At 53.4% G+C, this 21,479-nt stretch overlaps 1 protein-coding gene across 1 annotated transcript in view; it reads left to right on the forward strand.

Moving 5' to 3' along the window:
* The first annotated feature begins 774 nt into the window (after positions 1–774).
* Positions 775–21,479, forward strand: part of GLIS1 (GLIS family zinc finger 1) — an 84,154-nt gene continuing 63,449 nt past the window's right edge. The window contains exon 1 of the mRNA XM_033435472.2: positions 775–1,657. Within this exon, the coding sequence (XP_033291363.1) occupies positions 863–1,657 (795 nt within the window). The 5' untranslated portion in view covers positions 775–862. The remainder of the gene's footprint in view (positions 1,658–21,479) is intronic.

A 21,479-nucleotide genomic window follows, 5' to 3' on the forward strand; every position in this document is an offset into this window, starting at 1 on the left:
CCAGACCACGTTGCTAAGTAAGGTTCACTGAGCTGCGAGTGGCTGAGACCTGAGGGTTAAGAGATGTTAACCCAGGTCTCTTGCTGCCCCACCTGGCCTGCCTGCCTCCAGCTTCATTTTGTACATTCATGACCTTGAAATTCTGCACATTCCCCCCAAGAAACTTTTCCTCAGTTTTTCCTAGGATGACCCCTCACTGTGATTGTGATTCAAACCCCACCCGCTGACGTTCACAGTGGAAAGAACAGATTGCTTGGGGCAAAACATCACATTTTTAGAAATTAAGAAAGATTACAAGAATTAAGAGAGATTTAAGGGACAAGTAAGCAGAATTTAAAACAAACTGGACCTGGTGTCCCTCAAAGAGCCATCCTCAGCCTTCTTCCTCCAGAAGTCACTAGAAGGTCACGGGAGGAGGACAGGGCAGACCCGGGGAGGCCTCAGTGGCAGGACGGATAGCACTTGGGCTGGAGAGGGTGGGCTGGAGTTAATAAAAGGATGAAATGTGCTCCTTTCTGGCATCCTCCTGGGCACATTCATGTCTCTTGAACCTCTTCCCAGCCCCCTCCTCTTCCTCTCTCTCCCCTTCTCCCTCCACATTCTTCCCTGCTGACCGGGCAACCAGTCCTGGTCTTTCTGCTGCCAGCCCTCAGCCTCCCTCTCTTGCTCTTGGCTTCTCCGCCCCTCGGTCCTCAGGCTCCCCACCGTCCCCTGCCTGGACCTCCCCACTGTGGAGTGCCCACCCTCTCATGACCCCTGTGCACTGTCTTCCAGGTCACCCAGGCCCCAGGCCACCTATGTGAACGGAGGCCTCCCAGCCACACAGCACATCAAGCAGGAGTCCCTGCCTGACTACCGGGCCATGACGGAAGCTCGCGCACCCCTGTCTGCCCACTGCCGGGCCCCGCCAGCCACGGGCCTGCACACAGACCTGGACCTCTCGGGCCGAGGCCTCGCCAACCCCGCACCTTCCTGCTACCTTCTGGGCAGTGAACCCAGCTCTAGCCTGGGCCCCCCACCTGAGGCCCACCTGCCCGAGGGTGGCCTGAAGCGCTGCTGCCTCTTGGGCCTGCCCCCCGCATCCTCAGCCTCCGCCTCGCCCTGTGCCTCCTCCGACATCACCTCCATCATCCGCTCCTCCCAGACAGCTCTGGTCACCTGCGTAAATGGACTCCGGAGCCCCCCTCTGCCGGGAGACCCGGGGGGCCCTCACAAGAGGGCCCGGCCCAGCCCTGCGTCCACCGAGAGCCACGAGGGCAGTTTGCAACTTGAAGCCTGCCGGAAGGCCGGCTTCCTGAAGCAGGAGCCCGCGGACGAGTTCTCAGAGCTCTTCGGGCCTCACCAGCAGGGCCTGCCACCCCCCTACCCCCTGTCTCAGCTGCCGCCTGGCCCGGGCCTTGGAGGCCTGGGGCTGGGCCTGGCGGGCAGGGGCGTGGCTGGGCGGCAGGCGTGCCGTTGGGTGGACTGCTGTGCAGCCTACGAGCAGCAGGAGGAGCTGGTGCGGCACATTGAGAAGAGCCACATCGACCAGCGCAAGGGCGAGGACTTCACCTGCTTCTGGGCGGGGTGCGTGCGCCGCTACAAGCCCTTCAATGCCCGCTACAAGCTGCTCATCCACATGAGGGTGCACTCGGGCGAGAAGCCCAACAAGTGCATGGTGAGTTCCCACGGCCGCCGGGCTGTGCCCCCGCCACCCCCAGCAGAGCAGCACCCACCTCACTGCCCTGGGAGAGCCCCGCCTAGGCTCCTCACCCTGGGGGCTGGCTGGGATGTGGCCACAGGTCACAGTGGTCAGTGCTCTGTCACTGGGAACCTTGGCAGAGGGCCAGGTACCCCATCCTCCACCCTCCATGGCCTGGTGTCACACACACTCGTTCAGGTGGTGACACACGTGCTCTGAGGTCAAAGCAGCTCGGCCAGCCTTCTCTCTTACATACAAAGGCTCAGTGTCACACCTGCCGATGGCCAGGTGAGTCATGGAGAGTACTCTCTCCCCCAGCACTGGCTCTTCACCTGGCGTCCTTCCCAGGGAGACTCTGGGGCCTCCTGGAGCAGCCACAGGCTTGATTCCTCCAGGGAGCACCAGGTGCTCACAGGCATTTGGCTTGAGAGCTGTGGGTACCCAGGGTAGGCTTTGGGGTAAGGCCAAGGGTTAGCAGATAAGGGCCTGGATAGCACCTGCAGTGTTCTGGCTGAGGTTGAAACTAAGCTTTCCAGGGAGACACACACACACACACACACACACACACACACACACACACACACAATATAGGCACCCAGGCCTCCAGCCCTTCTAAGTGGTCATTTGCATGTTCTGCTCTCACTGTGGTGGAAATCCGTATCAGAGGTTAGAAATTTAGTCTTAGTCCCTGATATCTTTAGCCAGGCCACTGTGCCTACCCACAGGGCCCAGCCAGCCCACCGGGACAGGCGCCTGCCTGGGGTTGGAAGGGCTGATGGAGCCACGAAGGCCCAGCTCCGTCTTCCCAGCTGCTGGGGCTTGGGTACGGCAGAGGAAGGAAGCAGTGTGTCTGGTCTTCAGGGCCAGTGTCGTAGCCAAAGTTGAGTTCTTCCAACACTTGTGTGCTGTCACTGGGCCCTGCCTCATGGAGAACTCAGTCTGGGAATGGGTGCAGCTTGGGGAGAGGTGCACCTCTGTCCCTGCTCAAAGTGCAGGGCAGCATTTGCAGGACCAGGGAGGGGCAACCAGCGGCATAAACTCCATCCTCCTGGGACCAGATGTTTGCCCTTGGGGCACATCTCCTTGTGGAGCTGTGAGCTGGGTACCCACTGAACCAGCTTATTCAGCTTTGAGGAGGCTGGGTCTTGAGGATGAGAAGGAATTCACTTTGCAGACAAGGGAGGGTCAGGGTTGGCATGCTGAGGTTGTGGGGAGGGGCTGGAGTGAGCAGGCTGAGAAGCTGACTGTATCGTGTGTCTTTGGACCGAGAGTGTGCTGGAGGCAGAACTGGTGGCTGGGCCGATTCCTGGCGACACCCCCATTCCTTTGGGGTGTTGTGACATGTGCCTTGTGGGAGGGCACGCCCCTGCCTGGAAGGAGATGCCCAGCGGACATCGCAGGGTAAGGCTCCTGGACCACAGACAGTCCTGTCTCTCTCTGAAATCCTGCAGTTGACAGCTGCCGGGCTACAGTTCTCCTTCATGTCTTCTCTCCTGGGGTGAGCCCAGTGGTGTACGCAGGGTCCTCGAAGAGGCTGCCTGGCCTGAACCCTGGTGTGGCGTGGTCAGTGGCCTTCTCGCACTCAGGCTCCCGTGTAGAATCGCGGCATCCAGGAGTTTCTGTGTTAGACACGAGGGACCTTGGAGATGATCTAGGCCTTCCCTGTCCATTTTCCACGTTGGGAAATTGATGCCCAGTGAGTGGGTCACAGAGGCTCAGATCACTCAGAGCAGTCTCAGGACCTCTCTGCAGGGTTTCTTCTCTGGGGCCAGCCTGCCAGAATCTCTTTTTGTTCAGCAGATTCCACAGAACACTGGCTTACACCTGGCTCTGGAGACAGACCTGGACCTGCCAAGATCTTTGCCTGAGGGCACTCACAGTCAGAGATGCGTGGGAGATGGGTGTGGAGATGAGTGACGGGGTCTGGGATGGAGTTTGCATCGGCCCAGGGAGGAGAGATCTAAAAGGGCTTCATACAGGAGGTGATGTTCAAGCCATGTCTGTACTTACCCATGGCTGCGTTTAATCTTTACAAGAGTCCTGTAAAACCAAGGGTTTTTATAGACGAAGAAACAGACCCCACATTGGGGGTCAGTAGGGTCCAGCTGGCCTTCCACCTGCTGCTGTGAGAACACTTCATCTTGCCTCTTAGGGGGGTTAGGATTATGGTAATAACACCAGCAAGCAGCTCCTGAGTGCTGACCGTATGCGGGGGCTATTCTAAGCCCATTGTCCTCATACTCCATGTGGTCTTCACAACAACCCTATGGGGCAGATACTATTAGTCCCCATTTTACAGATGAGGAAACTGAGGCTCAGAGAGACGGCATAATTTACCCCAGGCCACACAGCTAGTTAGAGACAAACCATAACAACAATAATAGAGGCTAATAATCATGATAGTAATAATAGTATTGATAACAACAATAAAAATAACTTGCCCAGGGTTACACGGCTAGTAACCGTTGGAGTGGAAGTTGAACTCACATCTTTCTAAGCCGTGATGCTCTTGTTTGTGTATATCTTCTCCTGTTAAACTGATTATTCTCTGGGGTCCAGGTACCAGCCCTGCCGGGTGCCATCCTCTGGAGATGGTAGCAGAGAGCTCTGAGCTCCGCCTTGTCCGCAGTGGGGGTGCTCCCCCTTCCTGCAAGGCTGGTGCAGTAGGTAACCCAGGGGAAGGGGCGGGCCCTAACCCGCACCCCAGATAAATACAATCTCCCTTCCCTGTAAAATTATTAATTTCTCATGACAGGCCTCTGCTACCATGTGCTGTAATAGACAAAGGAATTTTGGACCCGGAGCCTCTGGAGAACAGGAAATAGATGAGACACTTTGATTGCAGAGTAAATGGCCCACTAAAATAGCAGTTAATCCTTTTATTATCTTTCCAGCAGCCGTTTCCACAGTTCTTTCATGAGGTAAGCCTTCCCCGCCCCGTCCAACTGTAACACTCCCATCCTCGCAGCTGGTTCACATTTAGCCTGTGGAGCCTCTGCTTCCGCACCGGGCGGGCCTAGAGGTGCCTGGAGGAGCCCAGCTCCCCTCTGTCCAGGCCGTTCATCCTCAGGCTCAGGCGGGGACCCAGGACTCGCCTCACTGGCCCACAGGGTGCACCGCCCGCCCCCTACCCTGCCCTTTCCACAGCCCTTCCACGCCGTCCAGCGGAAGCTCCCTAATCTCTTTGCAATATCCTGTTATGTTTCTTACGTTGTCGGAGTTGTCTTAGCCTTATTATATTTGGGGTTTCATCTGTGTTACGATAGCAAGGTTACGTCCAACCCAAATACTGACGCGACGCCTCGAAGACGTTAACTTTGAAAAGATTACTTTCTTGCTTTCTTAGGTTGGCTCTCTCAGACGGTTGGAATTCTGATTGTCTGAGACTGCAGAAATTAGCAGACTCTGAGTTTGCATTTGTCCACATTGAGAAAAACACAGGCAGAGGAGAAAGAGGAAAACTTCTTATAACCTTGGGTTTTATGAAATAATCATGACAACAACCCCTGACTTTTGTGAAGAGCTTGACCAAAGCTGTGAGCTCAGCATGAAGGTGTAAAAGGCAGGTGAAAGCCCAAGTCTGGAGTCACACCGACCTCAGGCCCTGCCACTTACCAGCTGTGTGACCTCAGGCAGGTGACTTAACCTTTCTGAACCATAGCATACTCAACTGTAAAACGGGGTGATAATAGTACCTACCTTTTAGGACTGTCGTTATTAGGATTAAAAGAGATGACATAGGGAACTGCTTAGTTAATTCTCATCTTCCCCAATCACACTCTTCACACTGATGGTCTTAGGAGATTCATACATTAGCCCTAGGAGTTAGGACAGGATCTTTGACAGCTAGTTTACAAATGAGGAACCTGAGGCTCAAAAGAACCTGTCAGGAGTGGAACCTGGACTTGAGGTCAGCTAACTGCTGCAGCCTCTGCTGTTGGTGAGGTGGGCAGAGCTGTCACATGTGCTGGTGGCCTTGTGGTCAGGTGTCTGCCAGCGATGCAGAGTCCCTGCTCGGTGCCAGACAGTGGCTGTTTGGGGTAAGAAGGGAGAGCCAGGGCAGAGGCACAGGGAGGAGGCTCTAGTCCCTGCCCTCCAAGTTCTGATGCACAGCTGGAGCCTTGAGGCTGGACCTAACATCCTGCCCGGGTCCCTCTGGCAGCTGCAGCCGCACTGACCATTGGTCCCCATCCCTCACCCTGCCCAGTCTTTCCTAGGTGCCACTGGACCTGGGACCAGGGATATACCTCAGAGAGAGGCTTGACAGGGGGTCCGGGATAGCATCTTATGGGAAGTCCTGAGGGAGAAGAGACCTAATATATTCTGAGACAGTCTCTCTCCAGCCAGGGATTACCATGCCCATTTTACAGAAGAAGAAACTGACATTCAGAGACGCAATGGCCTGCCCTGTATCACCAGGCACAGCTGCCTGGACCATTCCACAGGCCACACTGCCCTCTACCACCCGCCTTTGCCCAGCTTCTCTATTCAGCAGAGTAGAGTCCTCTGTGCGTCTCACATCACAGTGTGTGGGGTCCCAGGGCATCTGCTCCTTCCGGCCCCCATGTCCTGAGACCAGCCTGGTGGGTTGGGCACATTCCCAGGCTAGCTGACACCCCTGACTCATCTCAACATCTCAGGCTCATCCCAGGGAATTATCTGGGAGTTCGAGATGTCTGAGCTGGTGGCTTTACCAGTCCATCCTCATCACGTAGGGAGAGGGCATGGGGAAGACAGGTCCTGAGAGGATGGGGGTCTAGGATGGCACAGCAAATGGGGCAGCTTCAGTGGGCGGGGGGCCAGTAGCCAAAAGTGGGGAAGTTAGACTGTGGGAAAGTGACCCTCATCCTCCCCTTGAGACACTTGCCTCCCTGGAGGGGCAGCAGCCTCTCCTGTGTGCCAGGAGTCGGGGGTCCGGAGACAAAGATGATGTGATGTGAGACTTCTAGCGCCGTGGGAAGGATTCTGCCCTTGAATCTTGCCATCTTATTGCTGGATGGTGGAGGGAGGGAGGGAAGCCAGGAGCTGAGGATTTGAGCCTTGAGTCAGTCAAGGGGGACAGGAACGTTATTGAAATACTCATTGGGTGTTTTTCAGTATTGAGGGCTTCCACACATGTGTGATCTCAGCACTCAGAACATTCCTGGGGACTGAAATTATCCCCATTTTACAGATGGGGAAAGGATAGTCCAGTTCCTGCCCAAGTTCAGGCCCCAAGTGCATCATGGGGTCAAATTTGAACCCAGGTCTCAGCCTGACTCCAAGGACTGTGTGCTAACCATGACCCCAAGCCACCTCCCAGGCAGAGAATCATCAGTCTGCTTGCAAATGTCGAGAGAATACCCAGATCTGAAACTTATTGGGCAAGCTGACACCGAGCGCCTCCTGTGTGCCAGGCCCTGGTGGGCCGTGGGGTCACAGAAGGGAATCAAAGCCAGCCTGGCCCTGTGGAGCCCTGATGGAGCAGGGAAGCAGATAGACGTCTGCATTTAACTACTTTTCCCAAGCCAGTGCCCCATCATCTTGAGAGCCTGCAGGTCCCTGCCCTGCTGACATGATGGGTCTTTTGTCCTATATGAGAGGAGAGAACACTCATGGGATGAAGAATAAGACATTTTACCTTTTTAAAAATAAATAAGTCACCTGAAAACAGTCTCCGTTTCTGGAGGCTGGGGTTTCTGGTAAGATTAAAAGGCTGCAAAATTGAATATGGTTTTAAACCCCTTGCCCTGGAGGAGCCTGCTGTACATGAGCCCATAGAGGCCAAGCTGCCCCAACCAGGTCAAGCCCACCCACTTTGGAAACAGGGGCCTGAGCCTCATCTCATTCTAGGGGTGGGGGTCGGGAGGAAAACCTTTTTGAGCAAAGGCAGCCATCTAGTTTGCATCCAGATATGCCCTCGTTAACAACCCTTACTGAAGTCCCTCCTCTGGGCCTTGGCTTTTGCTGATACCTCTGCCTGGAATGCCTTTCCCAACCCAGCAAACTCCTAACCATCCCGCACAACCCAGTCCAGTGTCCCCTCCTCGGCACCCCTTTTCTCCGTGTGTCCTGCTCTCCCAGCACATGTCGCCCCATTTATAACAGTGCTCCTGGTATGGCTGAGTGTCTTGGGGACCACATGCTCTTTGGCACCTGGCCTGGCCTTGGAGGCAGAGGAGTTGAGTCTGCTCCCTAGTACAGAGGCTTTGCCCTAGTGGCCATCTACTCTCTCTGCTCCAACACTGTGTGACGTTGCCCAGACACTGCCCTCCAGAGCAATTTCCCATAAAGTTACAAGAATGGAGGGACATTAAAGATGGTCACATCCATCCCTCATCTGGTGCTTGAAGTTTTCCTGCAAGAAAGCCTTAATTCGAAACCTGGCTTTTCTACCTAGCAGCCTATGATTGGTGTGCAAGTAACTTGATTTCTGTAAGCCTCTGTTTTCTTACCTGTAAAGTGGAGGGAATAGAACTGTTGTGAGGCTTCGATGAGGTACTATACATGAGATGTTGCGTACTGCCTGGCACACAGTGAGTGCACAACAAATGGTCTGACTGCTCTGGGCAGTTTGCATTAGGAAAGGAGAAGAGGGAGGGTCTAAAAAGCATAGGGGCCATGCAGTCATGAGCATCCCCAAAGGAACAGAAAAGGCTGTTGTAAGTCCCAGCTCTGCCATGGATGTGACCTTGGATGGGTCACTTGGCTATGCTGAGCCTCAGTTTCCTGAACTGTGAAATGGGATTAATGCCTAGCACTCTGTGTTCCTTGGGTGCTCAGCAGATGCTAATGCCCTTTCCCCTCTTGAAGCCAAGGTTCCAGCTCTACAGATCTTGGCTTACACTGGGTGCCTTCCTATCTCCCCCAGTTTTAAAAAATCAAACTCAGGGACCTTCATAAGGAGGGGCTTTCTGGGAACTCCAGCTTTGCATTCAACTCAGAGCCCTGAGGGCCCCCTCTCACCACTGTACAGAGGGGGAAACTGAGGCCACAGATGGAAAAGGCTTGCCTGGGAAAGAGGAGAGGAAGGAGACAGGTGGAGCTGGAGACTCATCCCAGCTCTGCTGCTCACTGACTGTGCCACCTTGGACAAGTCATTTCACTCCTGAGCCTCCGTTAATGTATCTATAAAATAGGGCTTCTGATGCTCACCCCAGAAGAGTCTCTGTGAGGGGTGGATACCTGTGGTCCACAAACTGCAGAGAGCTCTGCAGAGGGGATCAAGTTGAGTCCCCATCTCCCAGTCCAGTGCTCCAGCCTGTAACCCGGCCCCAGAGTACACAATCACCCTCATAGGCGTGTCCCTCCCAGATGGGTTTCCCATCGGGCACAGAACCTTTTAGCCACATGCTCCCCAAATGCAGTGCTTGGCCTTTAGGCCTCTGTCTGCAGCTCTTCTAGCTTCCTCCTTCTCTGCTTCACAGTGCCCCCATACATCCCCCCTCGCCCTTCCACCTCTATCCCCCATCCCTCCTACTCCCATTCACTTCCCCATCCCTACCTCATCTCCATCCCTGGCTCCCCGCCCTCCATCTTATTTGAATTCTGAGCCAGAGTTTGGTGAGCCAGGGTGGACCAATGGCTAAAGGTATAGGATAACTGTTGGGGTTCAAATCTCTGCTCTGACCCTTAACCAGCCGTGAGACCTCAAACAAGTCACGTGGTCTCTTTGAGCCTCAGTTTCCTGTCTGTGTAGAAGGGAGAGTGTTGTGAGAATTAAATGAGATCATGTATGTGGAGCACTTACCTCATACCTGGCAAAATACTCCATGCTTGAAAACAGGAGCCCTTGTTCCTTTTTTTTTTTTTTGAGTCATCAAACCCAAGCTCTCATAGAGATGAGAATTCCTGGGAGCACCAAACTTGAGGGTACAGGAACACTGGCCAAGTTTTGTGAACTCCACACTGCTTTATGGAATATGAAAAAAATTAAGGATAAAAAAAACACAGCCCTCTGAATTGAATTTAAAATAATAAAAGGAGAGAAAGCTTTTGAATTTAATGTAAATGGAATTGAAATGATTCTCTTATTGGACTGAGAAAGTCAGATAAAATCAACAGTGACTTGAAGAAAGTGTCCAGAACATGTTTTCTGAGAGGGACATCCTGGAAATGGTAAACTTCATGATTGAGCGTTAATAGGCTCTGTCTCCACAGGATGGCAGATGGGTTATCTGAGCCAACTTCATGCACCTCACTTGGCCTGCTGCAGTGGCTGACCTCATCCGTTAAAGGGGTGATGGGCCACACCAGCGCTATGGCCTCAGTCACCTCCAAGACCCGGGACACTCAGCTTACCTGCTCCCCTCCCTCGGGAGAGTGCCTTGGGCTCAGCTGTGCTGTCTCCCCCCTCACTTCTGCCACCTTTTCAACACAGCTTTATTGACACCCATACTGTGCCAGGTTTGATGCTAGAAGCAGGAGGTGCAGCATCAAATGAGGAATGGTCTGGTGCCGAAGGAATTAACCAAATGCTGCAGAGGCACAGAGGAGGGAGAAGGCTTCCCCCAGGATGTCATGAGAGCTGGGCTTTGAAGGGAGGGTAGGAGCTTTCCAGGTGCAGACCATGAGGAAAGGCATTTCAAGGAAAGGGAACAGCATATAAAAGATGAGACAGTCTTGGCCCTTGAGGGGAGCATAGGAAGCCTCTTGTGCTTGGAGTGTGTTCCGTGCATGGGGGCTGGGAGTAGAAATGGCAGTTGGAATTGAACCTTATAGGGCCTTGAAGTCCAGTATGAAGAGCTTGGACTCTGTTCTGAGGGCAAGGGAGAGAATGGTGGAAGGGTTCTGAGCAGGAGAGTGACACGATCAGCATTAACATTTAGAATGTTGGTCCTGTGGTGGGTGCGTGCAAGGGGGAGCAGCAGTAGGCAGATGAGGACGCAGAGGCCCAGGAAGGAGCCTTCTTCCCGGGTCCACCAGAGCAGACAGCAGCACCTGGCTGCCAGCCAAGGCCTGGGCACCACGGGCCAGGCCAGCTCAGCCCAGCGAGCCATGCTGAGCGCAGTGTCTGTACCTGATTGGGTACCGGGGCTCAGTCCCCCTTTGGAAACAGCATCCAGCACATTTACCAGTGGGAAATGGGAAAGGCATTTCCCATAATGTGGCTCCGTAAAGTTTGCACAACTGTTCTTTGTTTTCCGTCCATCCCCACAATAAATCTTCCTCCACTGCCAGGACTGGGGCCTCCGTGGTCTGTAAGTGATTACAGCGCTGACTTGTGCAGTGCTGCCCCCTCAAGATGCATTCTTCTGACGTGGGTAATGATAAAATGAGAGTCCATCACTGAGACTCATGGCCTTGCAAGTGGCCATTTCCAAACAGCTGGGAGGTGGCCGCCTGATGGAGGGCAGCCTGCTCTTGCCTCCTGCACGTACCCCTCAAGCCTCCCTTGATAAGTCTGCCACGTTGGGAGCATGAGCCTTGGAGAGCAGAGAGAGTGGTACTCCTGGGCTGTGTGTTTCTTGGGGATATTGGTCTCTGCTGGGCATGGAGGACAGCAAGTGCCCTGTGAGCATTCAGCTAATGTTCCATGAGCCAGCCTCTTTGTTGTACTGAGCCAGAAAGTGTAGGGTTTTCGAGCTGAAAGTAACATTTGTAGCTTCCCAGGGCATGACCAGGCCCTGGGGTGCAGTTTTGATGGGTGTAGTTCCTTCGCTCAGGGAATGCACAGGGCAGTGGCAGGATCCCTGTTTTATAATGGGCTCGCTGAAATCCACGGAGGGGAAGCTACCTGGCTGGGTGTCACATCTGGGACTCCACCTCCTGTCCCTGGCTCCATGCTCAGTCATCTTCCCACTGCCCACAGCTGCCTTCTGCTCCTCTATTTAACAAGTCTGTGCTCCCCAGAATCTGCTGATGAATCCCTCATTTGGGGAGTCAGTTTGGCCTATGGGGTCATTTCTGACCAGGTTTAGTTGCCAAGGAACATGATAGCAATAGGAAGTCAAGAGAGTTTGGCCCCAGGAAGAAAAATGAGTCTGCTGTGCCTCCAATACTTCCCCAAGATCCCACCCCCCACTGACTGCTCCCATTGCTTCTCCCCAGGCATCCAGGACCAGAGGAGGTGGCCTCGTGGAGGCCACAAGTCCGAATGCCTGTGTTTGCACTTTTGCTGTTTGCTGCTGTGGGAACTGAGGCACATAGAGAGGGTTTGGCTTATTGAGATCACGGAGCAAAAGAACCAAAGCTCAGGTCCCTTGCCTTCCAGTGCAGTGCTCGTCCTGCTGTGCAGAGCCGCAAAGTCTGCTGAGTACCTACTATGTGCCAGGCCCCGTGTTGAGAGCTGACTTGCATTGCCTCCACCTGTACCAACACTGCCTCCCAAATTCTGGAGAACGCTGGCTTGTGTTGTGTTCACACTGGGGAAGAACCTTCCAGGGAATCTCATCTGATGCTGCTCCCAAGCCCTGCAGCACCTTTTGACAAATGGGGACTCGAGGCCCAGGGTAGGGAGGCAACCCCCCTGGAGGTCACGCAGAGGAGATGGCTGGCAGCTTGTGCAGTCCACACGTGTCAGAATTACCTTCCCTCCCAGCAGGATCGGGTTCAGGCAGCACTGTCCAGCAGGCTCCAGGGAGGCTGTAATCAGCGGTGGGTTTCAGACATCACAGCTCCTTACGTGCATTAGAAAAGCACGATGATTGATTGCCGTGGGTGTTAGGCCCAGAGGAAGCCTGGCTTGTGCAAAGGCCCACACGGGTGTGCACCAAGAAGAGTCTGCAGCTCCTCTACCCACCCCCACCCCTTCTTCATGCACACGCAGCCACCTGGACTTGGGCCTCAGTTTCTTCATGTGTGTGACAAGGACTTTGATCAGTCCCAAGCCCTTAGGTTTCCTGACCCTGACTCCCACAGTCTGGGTAGAGACAGCGTGGGCCAGGGCTCAGCGCTCGGTTCCCTCCCCAGCTCTGCATCAGACTGCCTTATGGCTCTGGGAGAGTCACCAGACCCTATGGGGCCTCCATTTTCTCATCCATAAAATGAAAGGACTCCAGAATCCCTAAGATCCTTTGAACTCAGACAGTTACCTTTCCACATTCCTGGCGGGGCCCTAGGGGAGGAGGAAAGAGGTGAAAGACAAGGAAGGGGCAGGTGTGGGCCTCTGCTGAGCTCTCTGACCTCAGTTCCTTCCATACTCCTCTCTTGCTCTGCTCCAGCCACACTGGCTCCTGGCTGTTCCTCACACATGCCAGCTTCATTCCCACCTCAGGCTCTGCATAGCTCTTCCCTCCATCCAGAATTCTCTTGCTCCAGCCCCACCTCCCTTCACTCAGGCCCATGGAGAGCTTTCATGGAGGTCCATGTCACCTCCTCCAGGAGGCCTTCCCTGACCACCTGTCCAATGTAATATCTTCATCCACTCTCTGCCCCTCATACTACCCAACACTGTGTGTTTGTCTCTTATCTGTTCCCTCCACTCAACCGTAAGCTCCATAAAGTCTAGATCCTTTTATGTTTTGTTCCCTGTTACATTTCCAGGGTCTTGAACAGTATGTGATTGACAACTGTTTCCTGAATGAATGTGATTGAGTGAAAAGGGGGAGAGCCGGACTCAGTGATGGGCAGAAGTGATGGAGTGTGCTGGGAAGGGCCCAGGCTGAGAATCAGGAGTCTTGTCTTGTAAAATGAAGGTTTTTGCAGCAAACTCACAGGGCCGTGGTGAGGACTGCATGGGTTGCTGTCTGAGGGGCATTTCTGGGATAGGCTAGATGGGTAGTGTGCCCAAGGGGCCCAGCCAAGCACCCGGTGTACAGTGTTAGTTCACTCCTCCTACCCCATCCCTGCCTTGATTTCCCTCCCTCCTTAATCTGCAATATGAGGGTAAAGGAGAGTCTGCACCCCAAGTTCTCCAGCTCATGGAATGTCAGACCCAGACAAGAGCTTAGGAACTATCAGCTTGGAAACCATCTGGCTCAATCCTGTTTGTGGATTTGGAAACTGAGGCCTAGAGAGGAGGAGTTCTTGTCCACATTCCCACGCTTGGAGAGAAATTTACAATCAAGCCCTCCACAGAGTAGAAGCTCTGTAATTAGCTGCTGCTGCTGCTGCAGCTGTTTATCGTTAATTCAGTCTCCACAGATCCTGTTTTTATGACCATGGGCACAGAGATAGAGTAAGAGTACAATTTTGCATTAATTGACAACAAAAGGACTATTATAGCCAAGAATGCAGCAGAGGAAATGATTAAACTACCCCAAAGCAGCTACTTTAAAGTGTGAGGAAGGAGGGAAAGTGGCATTTTTTTAGGTATGTGCTCTTCTCCAGATAGCAGATTAAGCCCTTTGTTTTCTCAGTGAATCTTTCGATGTTGGCATTACTGTCCCATTTTATAGATGAGGAGACTGAGGCTCAGAGAAGTTAAGTGCTGGGGTTCCAATCCCCGGCCACCCACTGCTCCAGGATGTCCTCTGTGTCAGCATGTTTTTCTGTAATTGCTCATGAGCTGATCACTCCCTGTTTTCATTGAGCTCAGCCCAGAGAATGCCTGTCAAGACAACTTAATTAGTTCCTGTGACTCCTCGAAAACAATCCCATGTAATCTGGACTTTGCATGGATCCTTGCACTTAACCTACACTGTTCGGGGGTGGGGTTTGCTTTATCCAGAATTAACACCACGAGCCCAAGGCATCCTTTGCCCCACTTCCCTGGCTTCTTGTGCAGGGAGACAGTGACCTCACAGGTTAGGGGAGGCGTGCAGGGGTCAGAGGAAGGGAGGGGTTCGGGGGCAGCTACCTGGGGCTCCATCCCTGAGACCGGGTGAGAGAACCAGGTCGGGATGGAGGCCTCTGCGGCCCATGACTATGTACACGGGGCAGGAGAGAGAATGTGGGGAGGTACCACAGCCAGTAAGAGTTGGAGTTGGGATTCGAATCCAGGGAAGACTGAAGGCATAACCGCTCCTCAGGAAGAACTGAACCCTACCTTCAAGGCTTCTGGAATCCAGTTCTGATCCCTTATTCACCATGATGCTGGCTAGGCAAACTATTTCCTTGTTCTGGTCTCAATTTCTTTCTGTTTAGTGGGAATGATAATCCTGCTTCATCTGCTGGAGGTTGTTTACTGCCCGTCATCCCATGTCATCCTCACAACCATTGCCCCATCTTCTCAGTGAGGACACTGGGACCTGGTGAGGCAGGGTGACCAGTGAAGGGTGCCCAGGGCCACACGGTGCGTCCGCGGTAATGCCCGGGGTCACACGGCGTGTCAGCGGTGATGCCCAGGGCAGGCTATCCCCCTGCCGCCCCTCTCCTCTGTGTTCCATTGCTGCTTGTACCCCAGGTGGGATGGTGGTATTTGTCAGGCCAGCTCTGCTCCTGCTGTGGCCCCCGCAGTGAGCCCAGCTCGTGAGCTGGGGAAGACGAGGTGTGGTCCTGAGCCAAGCAGAACAGAGGGTCTGCGGCCCGCAGTCAACACCTCTGTCAGGAAGTTCGCGGCTCGTGCCTTCCAAGTGCCAGCCCTTTCATTGTCTCCACGCTGTGAACCCAGGAAGGTTTGTCCTGACAACTGGTTGGCAAACTCAGCCAGGGGAAACGCCTCCACCCCGCAGCCAGGAGGTGGTTTCGGCCTTTCAGGAGCTCTCTGAGGTGCTTACTACTGGGTATAAATTAGATTCACCTGGCAAGGCCCCACTTCCCACTAGAATCTTCATGAAAACGCTCCCTTTGGATCCTGTCAGAGAGGGAAGTGTGGAGGAGGCCTGGGTTCCCTGGAAGCCAGCAGGTGGAAAGTAGAAGCTTCCGGGACTCATTGGTGAGATGGGTAAAGCGAGCAGGGCCTCATCATGACATTTGCTGACGCCAGCACTTTTGGCTTCAGCCTCTTCCTCCATAAAAAATCCTAAAAATTACATTTTATGACAGCATTGGTTTAAAGACAACATATTAATTTTAGGTATTAAAACATTTTCTTTGACCTAAAAGTTCCTTTTTTCTTCTAATTATAAATTAAATTCAAACATTTTCAAGGGTTCCTAAAAGTATTGTGGACTCTATGTACTGTGTATGCTGTGCCTGGTGGACAAGGCAGCCCAAAAGCAAGGCCTGCAGAGGCTGGGAGCACTTGAGGTGCAGTCCAGGCCTTGCCTCCCCCTCCCCTTCTCTAGACTTCAGTTTCATCCTCTGTGAAGAGGAATGAGTGGAGGAAACACTGGAAAATCCTGCTGTGATGTTCTACTATGTCCCATTCTGTTCTAGTCCATTTTATTCCTGATCATTGAGTTCTTGTCTTTCATTAAGAATTCACAGGTATTTACTACAAAAGATCTATATGCAGTTAAACTGACATAGAGAAAAGGACATAAATATGTGAAAAACCTAAGCTCACTTAGTTACTGCGATTGAACCCTATATTTACTGCAGCTTCCTGGAAGCCAAGGCAAAGAAGGCAAGTTGTTGAATTGTAGAATTCTTATTGTCTGGGAAAGGAAGAAGAGCAGCCAGCTGTGTGTTGGGGCCAGTTGTGTCTGGATATCAAATCTTTATGAGGCCTGATGAGAGTCACACAAGTTGATTGCTGGAGGAAGGCTGTACGAATGATTGATAATGATACAGAGTCACTGAACAAAGCCATAGACCTTGTTTTCACAAATAACTTTGCTAATGTTCTTTGAGAAAAGCCAGGGCCAAGTAAATACTGGCAATGAAGGAACCTCACCTGTGTCTTATAGTCTATGTTATATTCTTAGTCTGTCCGTACAGCAGCCCTCTGAGGTAGCTGTCATTATTCTCACTTTACAGATGAGGAAACTGAGGCTTAGAGAAGTTAAGTGACTTGACCCCGATCACTCAGTGGGAGCTGACTTCTATAGCAAGTGGCCTCTCTCTACAGACTTCACGGGTCAGTCTGTTACTTGGGGCAGACTCGGCCCCTTGCCCAAGGAGCTCATAGCCTAGTGGACTCTGCAGATCTTAAAAAGAAGAGGGCAACAGCGTGATACGTGCCTTGAGGGGTGCTCGGGGGTGATGGGGCCTAGTAGAGGGAGCATCTGTCAGCCAGGACCTAGGGTGGAGGAGGGGACCAGAATGACATCATGGAGGAGGTGAGAAAGGGCACTAGCGTGGGCAATGAAGCCTGGATCTGGGTGGTGGCAGAAGGGAGAGAAGCAGCTGCCTGCTAAGTTTCTAACTTATAAGCAGCAGAAACCAGCTCTGGCCATAATGAGCCCTGTATCCCCTCCCTCCCCACCCCCTAGAATTTATTGGCAGGCCCTGTGACCACAGACCATTTGTCTAAGGAAAGAGGAGCAGGCTTTGAGGACAGGCAGGATCCCAGGACCCCAGGGGCCTAGAAGCAGGGAACCTAGACCTGCTTCTCCAGATAGCAGACTATCCAGACACCACACTGGGGTCCTCAGCCTCTGTGCTCTCGCTCCAGGGCCAAAGCTGTAGCAGGGCATCCCACTGACCAGGCCTGTCTTGGGTTCCCCCCACCCAGGTTGACGGGGGTTGCCCCCCCTCCTTTGTGGGAGGCATAAATGTCCTCCCTATTCACACCTTCACTTCCCACACTGAAGGATTCTTTAACATGGGGAAACTGGGCAACCAATCAAACTGGCACATCTGCAGCTACAGAAATGATTGGATCTGAGAGGTATTCAGGAGAGACAGTCGACAGAAAGGGATGGGAAGCCTGTTACATGTGGGGTTAGAGGAGGAGCTCAGGTTGGTGCTCCACTCTCCCGCCTGCGTTCATTGTGCGGACATGAGTACAAGCCCTGGCAGCACGAGGGAGGAAGGTGTGAGTTGGTTTCAGGTGTGCTGAGTAGGGAGGTGCCTGCCAGAGGGCCCCAGGGGGCTAGAGATGTGGGAGTCTGGGGCTCTTGAGACAGGAGATGGGGGTCATCAGCCTAGAGGTGGGCCTGAGAGCATAAGGGGCTGGAGGATCTGGTAAGGGAGTTGGGTGGGGGGCGGGGACTGGAGAGAGCCATCACCCTCCCGACTGCGCTTGCCCGTGTCTCCAAGAAGAGATAGCAGGCCAGCAGGCTGGGATGCCTCCTCCTGCTGGGATAACAGAGGGCCCTGACGAAGTCCTCCTGTGCGGTGGTTCCTGCACCATCTCCAGGGGCCCAGGCTGGCACAAGGGCCAGCTCAGAGCAGCCTCTGAGCGCATGCAGCTGTGCTTGTGTGTGTTCATTCATTTACCACCACGCGCCTGCTCTGTGCTCTGCCTCGTCCTGCCCTGGAGAAGCTCGCCATCTAGACTCTGGGGGCCAGTCTTTGAACCCGAGTTACAAAACGCCATGATGAATCCCCTGGAGGAAAATAAATGGGAACTCAGAGGAGAGGATTTAATACCGGGTGGGGAGGCCTCCAGGGAGAAGGTGGGTAAGAGTTATCCAGGTGCAAAAGGAGGGGAAGGGTGTCCCAAGGAGAGGAACAGCATAAGAAAAGCCTGGAGGTGAGAGTTTCAAATGGCTCAGTGATGGAGTGATGGGGAGAGTGATGGAGAGGTGAACAGGGGTGGTGACAGAGGACCTTGTGTGTCCGATGGAGGAGCTCGGGCTCTGTCCACAGGGCTGCAGAGACCTGAGGGTGAGTTAGAGCAGGAGGGGCCTGAGGTGCATGTGAACATAGATGTGTGTGTGCTTCCTTTGCCTCTCAAGGGCCAGCATGCACACAGTCATACCATCAACTAAAATCTCTGCCCAGCTCGTGTTAATTAACAGGTAATGACTTAATTCTAGAGGCTTTTCTAAGAACGGAGTTAGTGCCTTTGGTTGCAGTTTCCCAGGTCTCAATGACCCCTTTCCTCCAGATTTATATAGGCTGCTGGAGAGCACTGCACTTGCAAGTAGTTTTCCAACTTGGCCCAAGAATCCTCTGTGCTGGGCCAGGGTGTCCAGTGAGGGCCCCTGACAAGATATCAGGTCCCGAGGGGGGCCACCACTCTGCCCCTGGACTGATCACACTGTTTATGGAGAGGCTCCCTCTCAGGGAGCCCAGGGTTTGGGCCGGCTGAACGTACCCCCTCCAGCGGGCCTGTGGTCAAACCCTGGCTGAACTCGGTCCTCCTCTTCTTAGACATACTCACATTTAGGCCCCATGGCTAGGTGGGGATCACAGCGCCCCTTGTTAATGGTACGGCTGGAAGCACGAATGTGGCTTGGACACGAGGGCAAAGTAGGTCTGCTTCCTTTACCCGTATTAGGGACCACCAGACATTGGGACCTCACCAGCCTCCCGACCAGAGGAGGAGTGGGGGGCTGCCTCCCAGAGCGAACCCCCAAGGGCAGCTGTGCTGTGTGTCATTGGGAGAATTACTTTACCTTTCTGAAGCTTCCATTTCCTCATCTGTAAAACGGCATTTAGGTGGATGTCCCAGAAGCAGACCCTGAGAGGAAGATTTGTGTACAAGTGATCTCCCAGGGGAGGCCGGGGGTGAGGGTCTGCCACAAGTGGGGGTAACGATGCCTGTCTTCCAGGGTGGGAAGGGGGGTCATTCATTCATTCCACACTCTTATTTAGTCTTTGAAATATGCCCGGCATTGAGTGAAGTGCTGGGGACAGAGGTGAATGGGACCTGGGAGAAAGGCAGGCTGGGTGGAGAAGCTGCAGGGGAAGCTGACCAAAGGCCCGGTGACATCTGGGAAAACTGAGGCTCAGAGTTGCGCTCCAGTAGGGCCTCACCCAGCGTGACCTTGGAGCAGCTCAGAGCCAGGACCACAGAAGTGGATGTCAGAAGTGCAGACGGTCTTGCTCGCTGGGTGAGGCCCTGCTGGGGTCGCAGCGTCCTGCTGTCTGGAGCGCCTGGAGTGGACTGCAGGGGCGGTGTGGGGAGCAGCGGGGTCTCTGTTTGCACAAGCTAACCAGCCTGCGGCAGTTGCTGCTCTAACTGTCATTGTACTGCAATTTGTGCGACAATTTGTACGGCATGGAAGGGAGCAGAGATTATGCCCTGAATGTCTGTTTATGTCATCTCTGAAAATACCCCTCAGATGCCAGGTTTGCTGAACAACCAACGGGCGACCTGTGGTCTCTGGCATCAGCCTGAGCTGCCCCCCAGGGACGTGTCCAGGGTAAATCAAGTCCATTTCTAGGAAAGCGCAGAGCCCTCCCCCACAAGGGGCTCTGACCCTGGCTCACCAGCTTCTGGAGTTCTGAGAGCCCACGCTTATGTGTGTTTGCCTGTCTCTGGGTGCCTGTCACCAGGTCTCTATGTGCTTGTGGGGTGTGTGTGTGCACACGTGTGCGTGCGTGCACCCTCGCAGGCCTGTGTGTTAGTGTCTGTACGCATGTTTGTGTTGTTGAATGTGTCCCCAAGGGCCAGGGTGTTGTGTGTGTTCCTCTGAGTGGGTTGATTTGTAAGTGTGTATCTGGGGTGTGTGTCTGCACATCTCTGTGTGTCCATGCAGCATATGTCTGTGAATGTGGGTCCTACAAGCCTGAGGAAGGTGTCATTCCTCCTGGTCAGGGTGGTCAGGGGAAGCACCACTGAGAAGTGCAGACTGGATTTGGACCCTGGCGAGTGTGTACAAATGGGGTGTGCAGGCGCTTCTCCTCCTCACTGTTCTTCCCCTGTTCTCAAAACTTGGAGGGAGGCAGCTGCCAGGAAGCACGTTGAGCCCCGTACCAGGAAGGACTTTATAGCACGCAGGACTTTCCCCAGTGGAGGGAAGCGTGGGAGCAGAGGCTGGCCTGCCACTTGGCAATTTCATTCAGCAAACATTCCCTGAAGCGTCTTATTCTTTATCAGGCCTTGCTCTGGGCCCTGGGACAGACGGAATTCAGGTTGAGTTCCAGGACCCACAGGCTAATGATATTAACCCTTGAGACTGGGTCCCAAAAGGCATAATAGCAGTTAAAGTGATGGACCTCTTACACTGCTGGGCACCGCTCTAAGCTCGCTAACACATTTGGGCCAGGTGCTGTTTTACAAATGAGAGACGGAAGCCCGAGTGATGAGGCAGCTTGCCTGGGGTCCCTGCAGCAAGCAGAGGCACAGCTAGGATTGGAACCCGCATCCCTGAGTCAGGAGGACTTGAGCTGCTGGCCCCCCTCCCTTGCCCCAGCTCTAGGCGATGGTGCTGGCCAGGGCCTAGAAGAGGCTGGTTTCTGCCCCCAGAGCTCATGTGCATCCAGGAGGTGCCTGTGCCATCCTGCCTGTTCCCTGCCAGCCATGCTCTGAGAGCTCTTAGCGCTAGGCCAGGTTATTAATCAAGAAGGCCCAGAGGCCGCCGCAGTGCTGGCTAAGGAGTTCAATCCAGCAGGAATGTAAACGTCCCCTGATTGCATGGGGCTGTTGGCCATGGTGCTGCCTGAATCAGTTGCCCCTCTGACAAGGCAGGAAAGAGTCACCCTGCTGCAGCCCACAGGGGTCTGGGGGCACCAGGCAGAAAGGACAGCATAGTAAAAGCAGTAAATTGGGAGTTGGGGGTGGCCTGGGTCCCTGCCCGGCCACTGCCTATGTTTATCCCTATTAATAGTAATAATAAAAATAGCAAACCCTTACTTAGTGCTAAATACTGTGCTAAATTAGGATTGGCTCTCAACACCCCAGGAGAGGGGTGTCGCTAACCCCATTTTACAGACGAGGAAACAGAAGCTTTGGAAAGGGAAGGATTTGCCAGGGTCACACATGAGGAAGTAGAGACAACCAAGATTTAGACTACATTTTAAAAAATTATATCCTATCTGATACATTGAAAATAATACATGCAAATATGTGTAAATAATAAGGCATAGCAAAATGAACATCCATGAATTTCTGGAACCACTGTTTATTTTCTGTTTAGGATCACACGTATATATCTATAAACAACGTATTGTTTAGTTTTGCTTGGTTTAAAACTTTACAAAAATAGTATACTGTATGTGG

This window comes from Orcinus orca, chromosome 1 (genome assembly GCF_937001465.1).
Source record: "Orcinus orca chromosome 1, mOrcOrc1.1, whole genome shotgun sequence".
NCBI lineage: Eukaryota > Metazoa > Chordata > Mammalia > Artiodactyla > Delphinidae > Orcinus > Orcinus orca.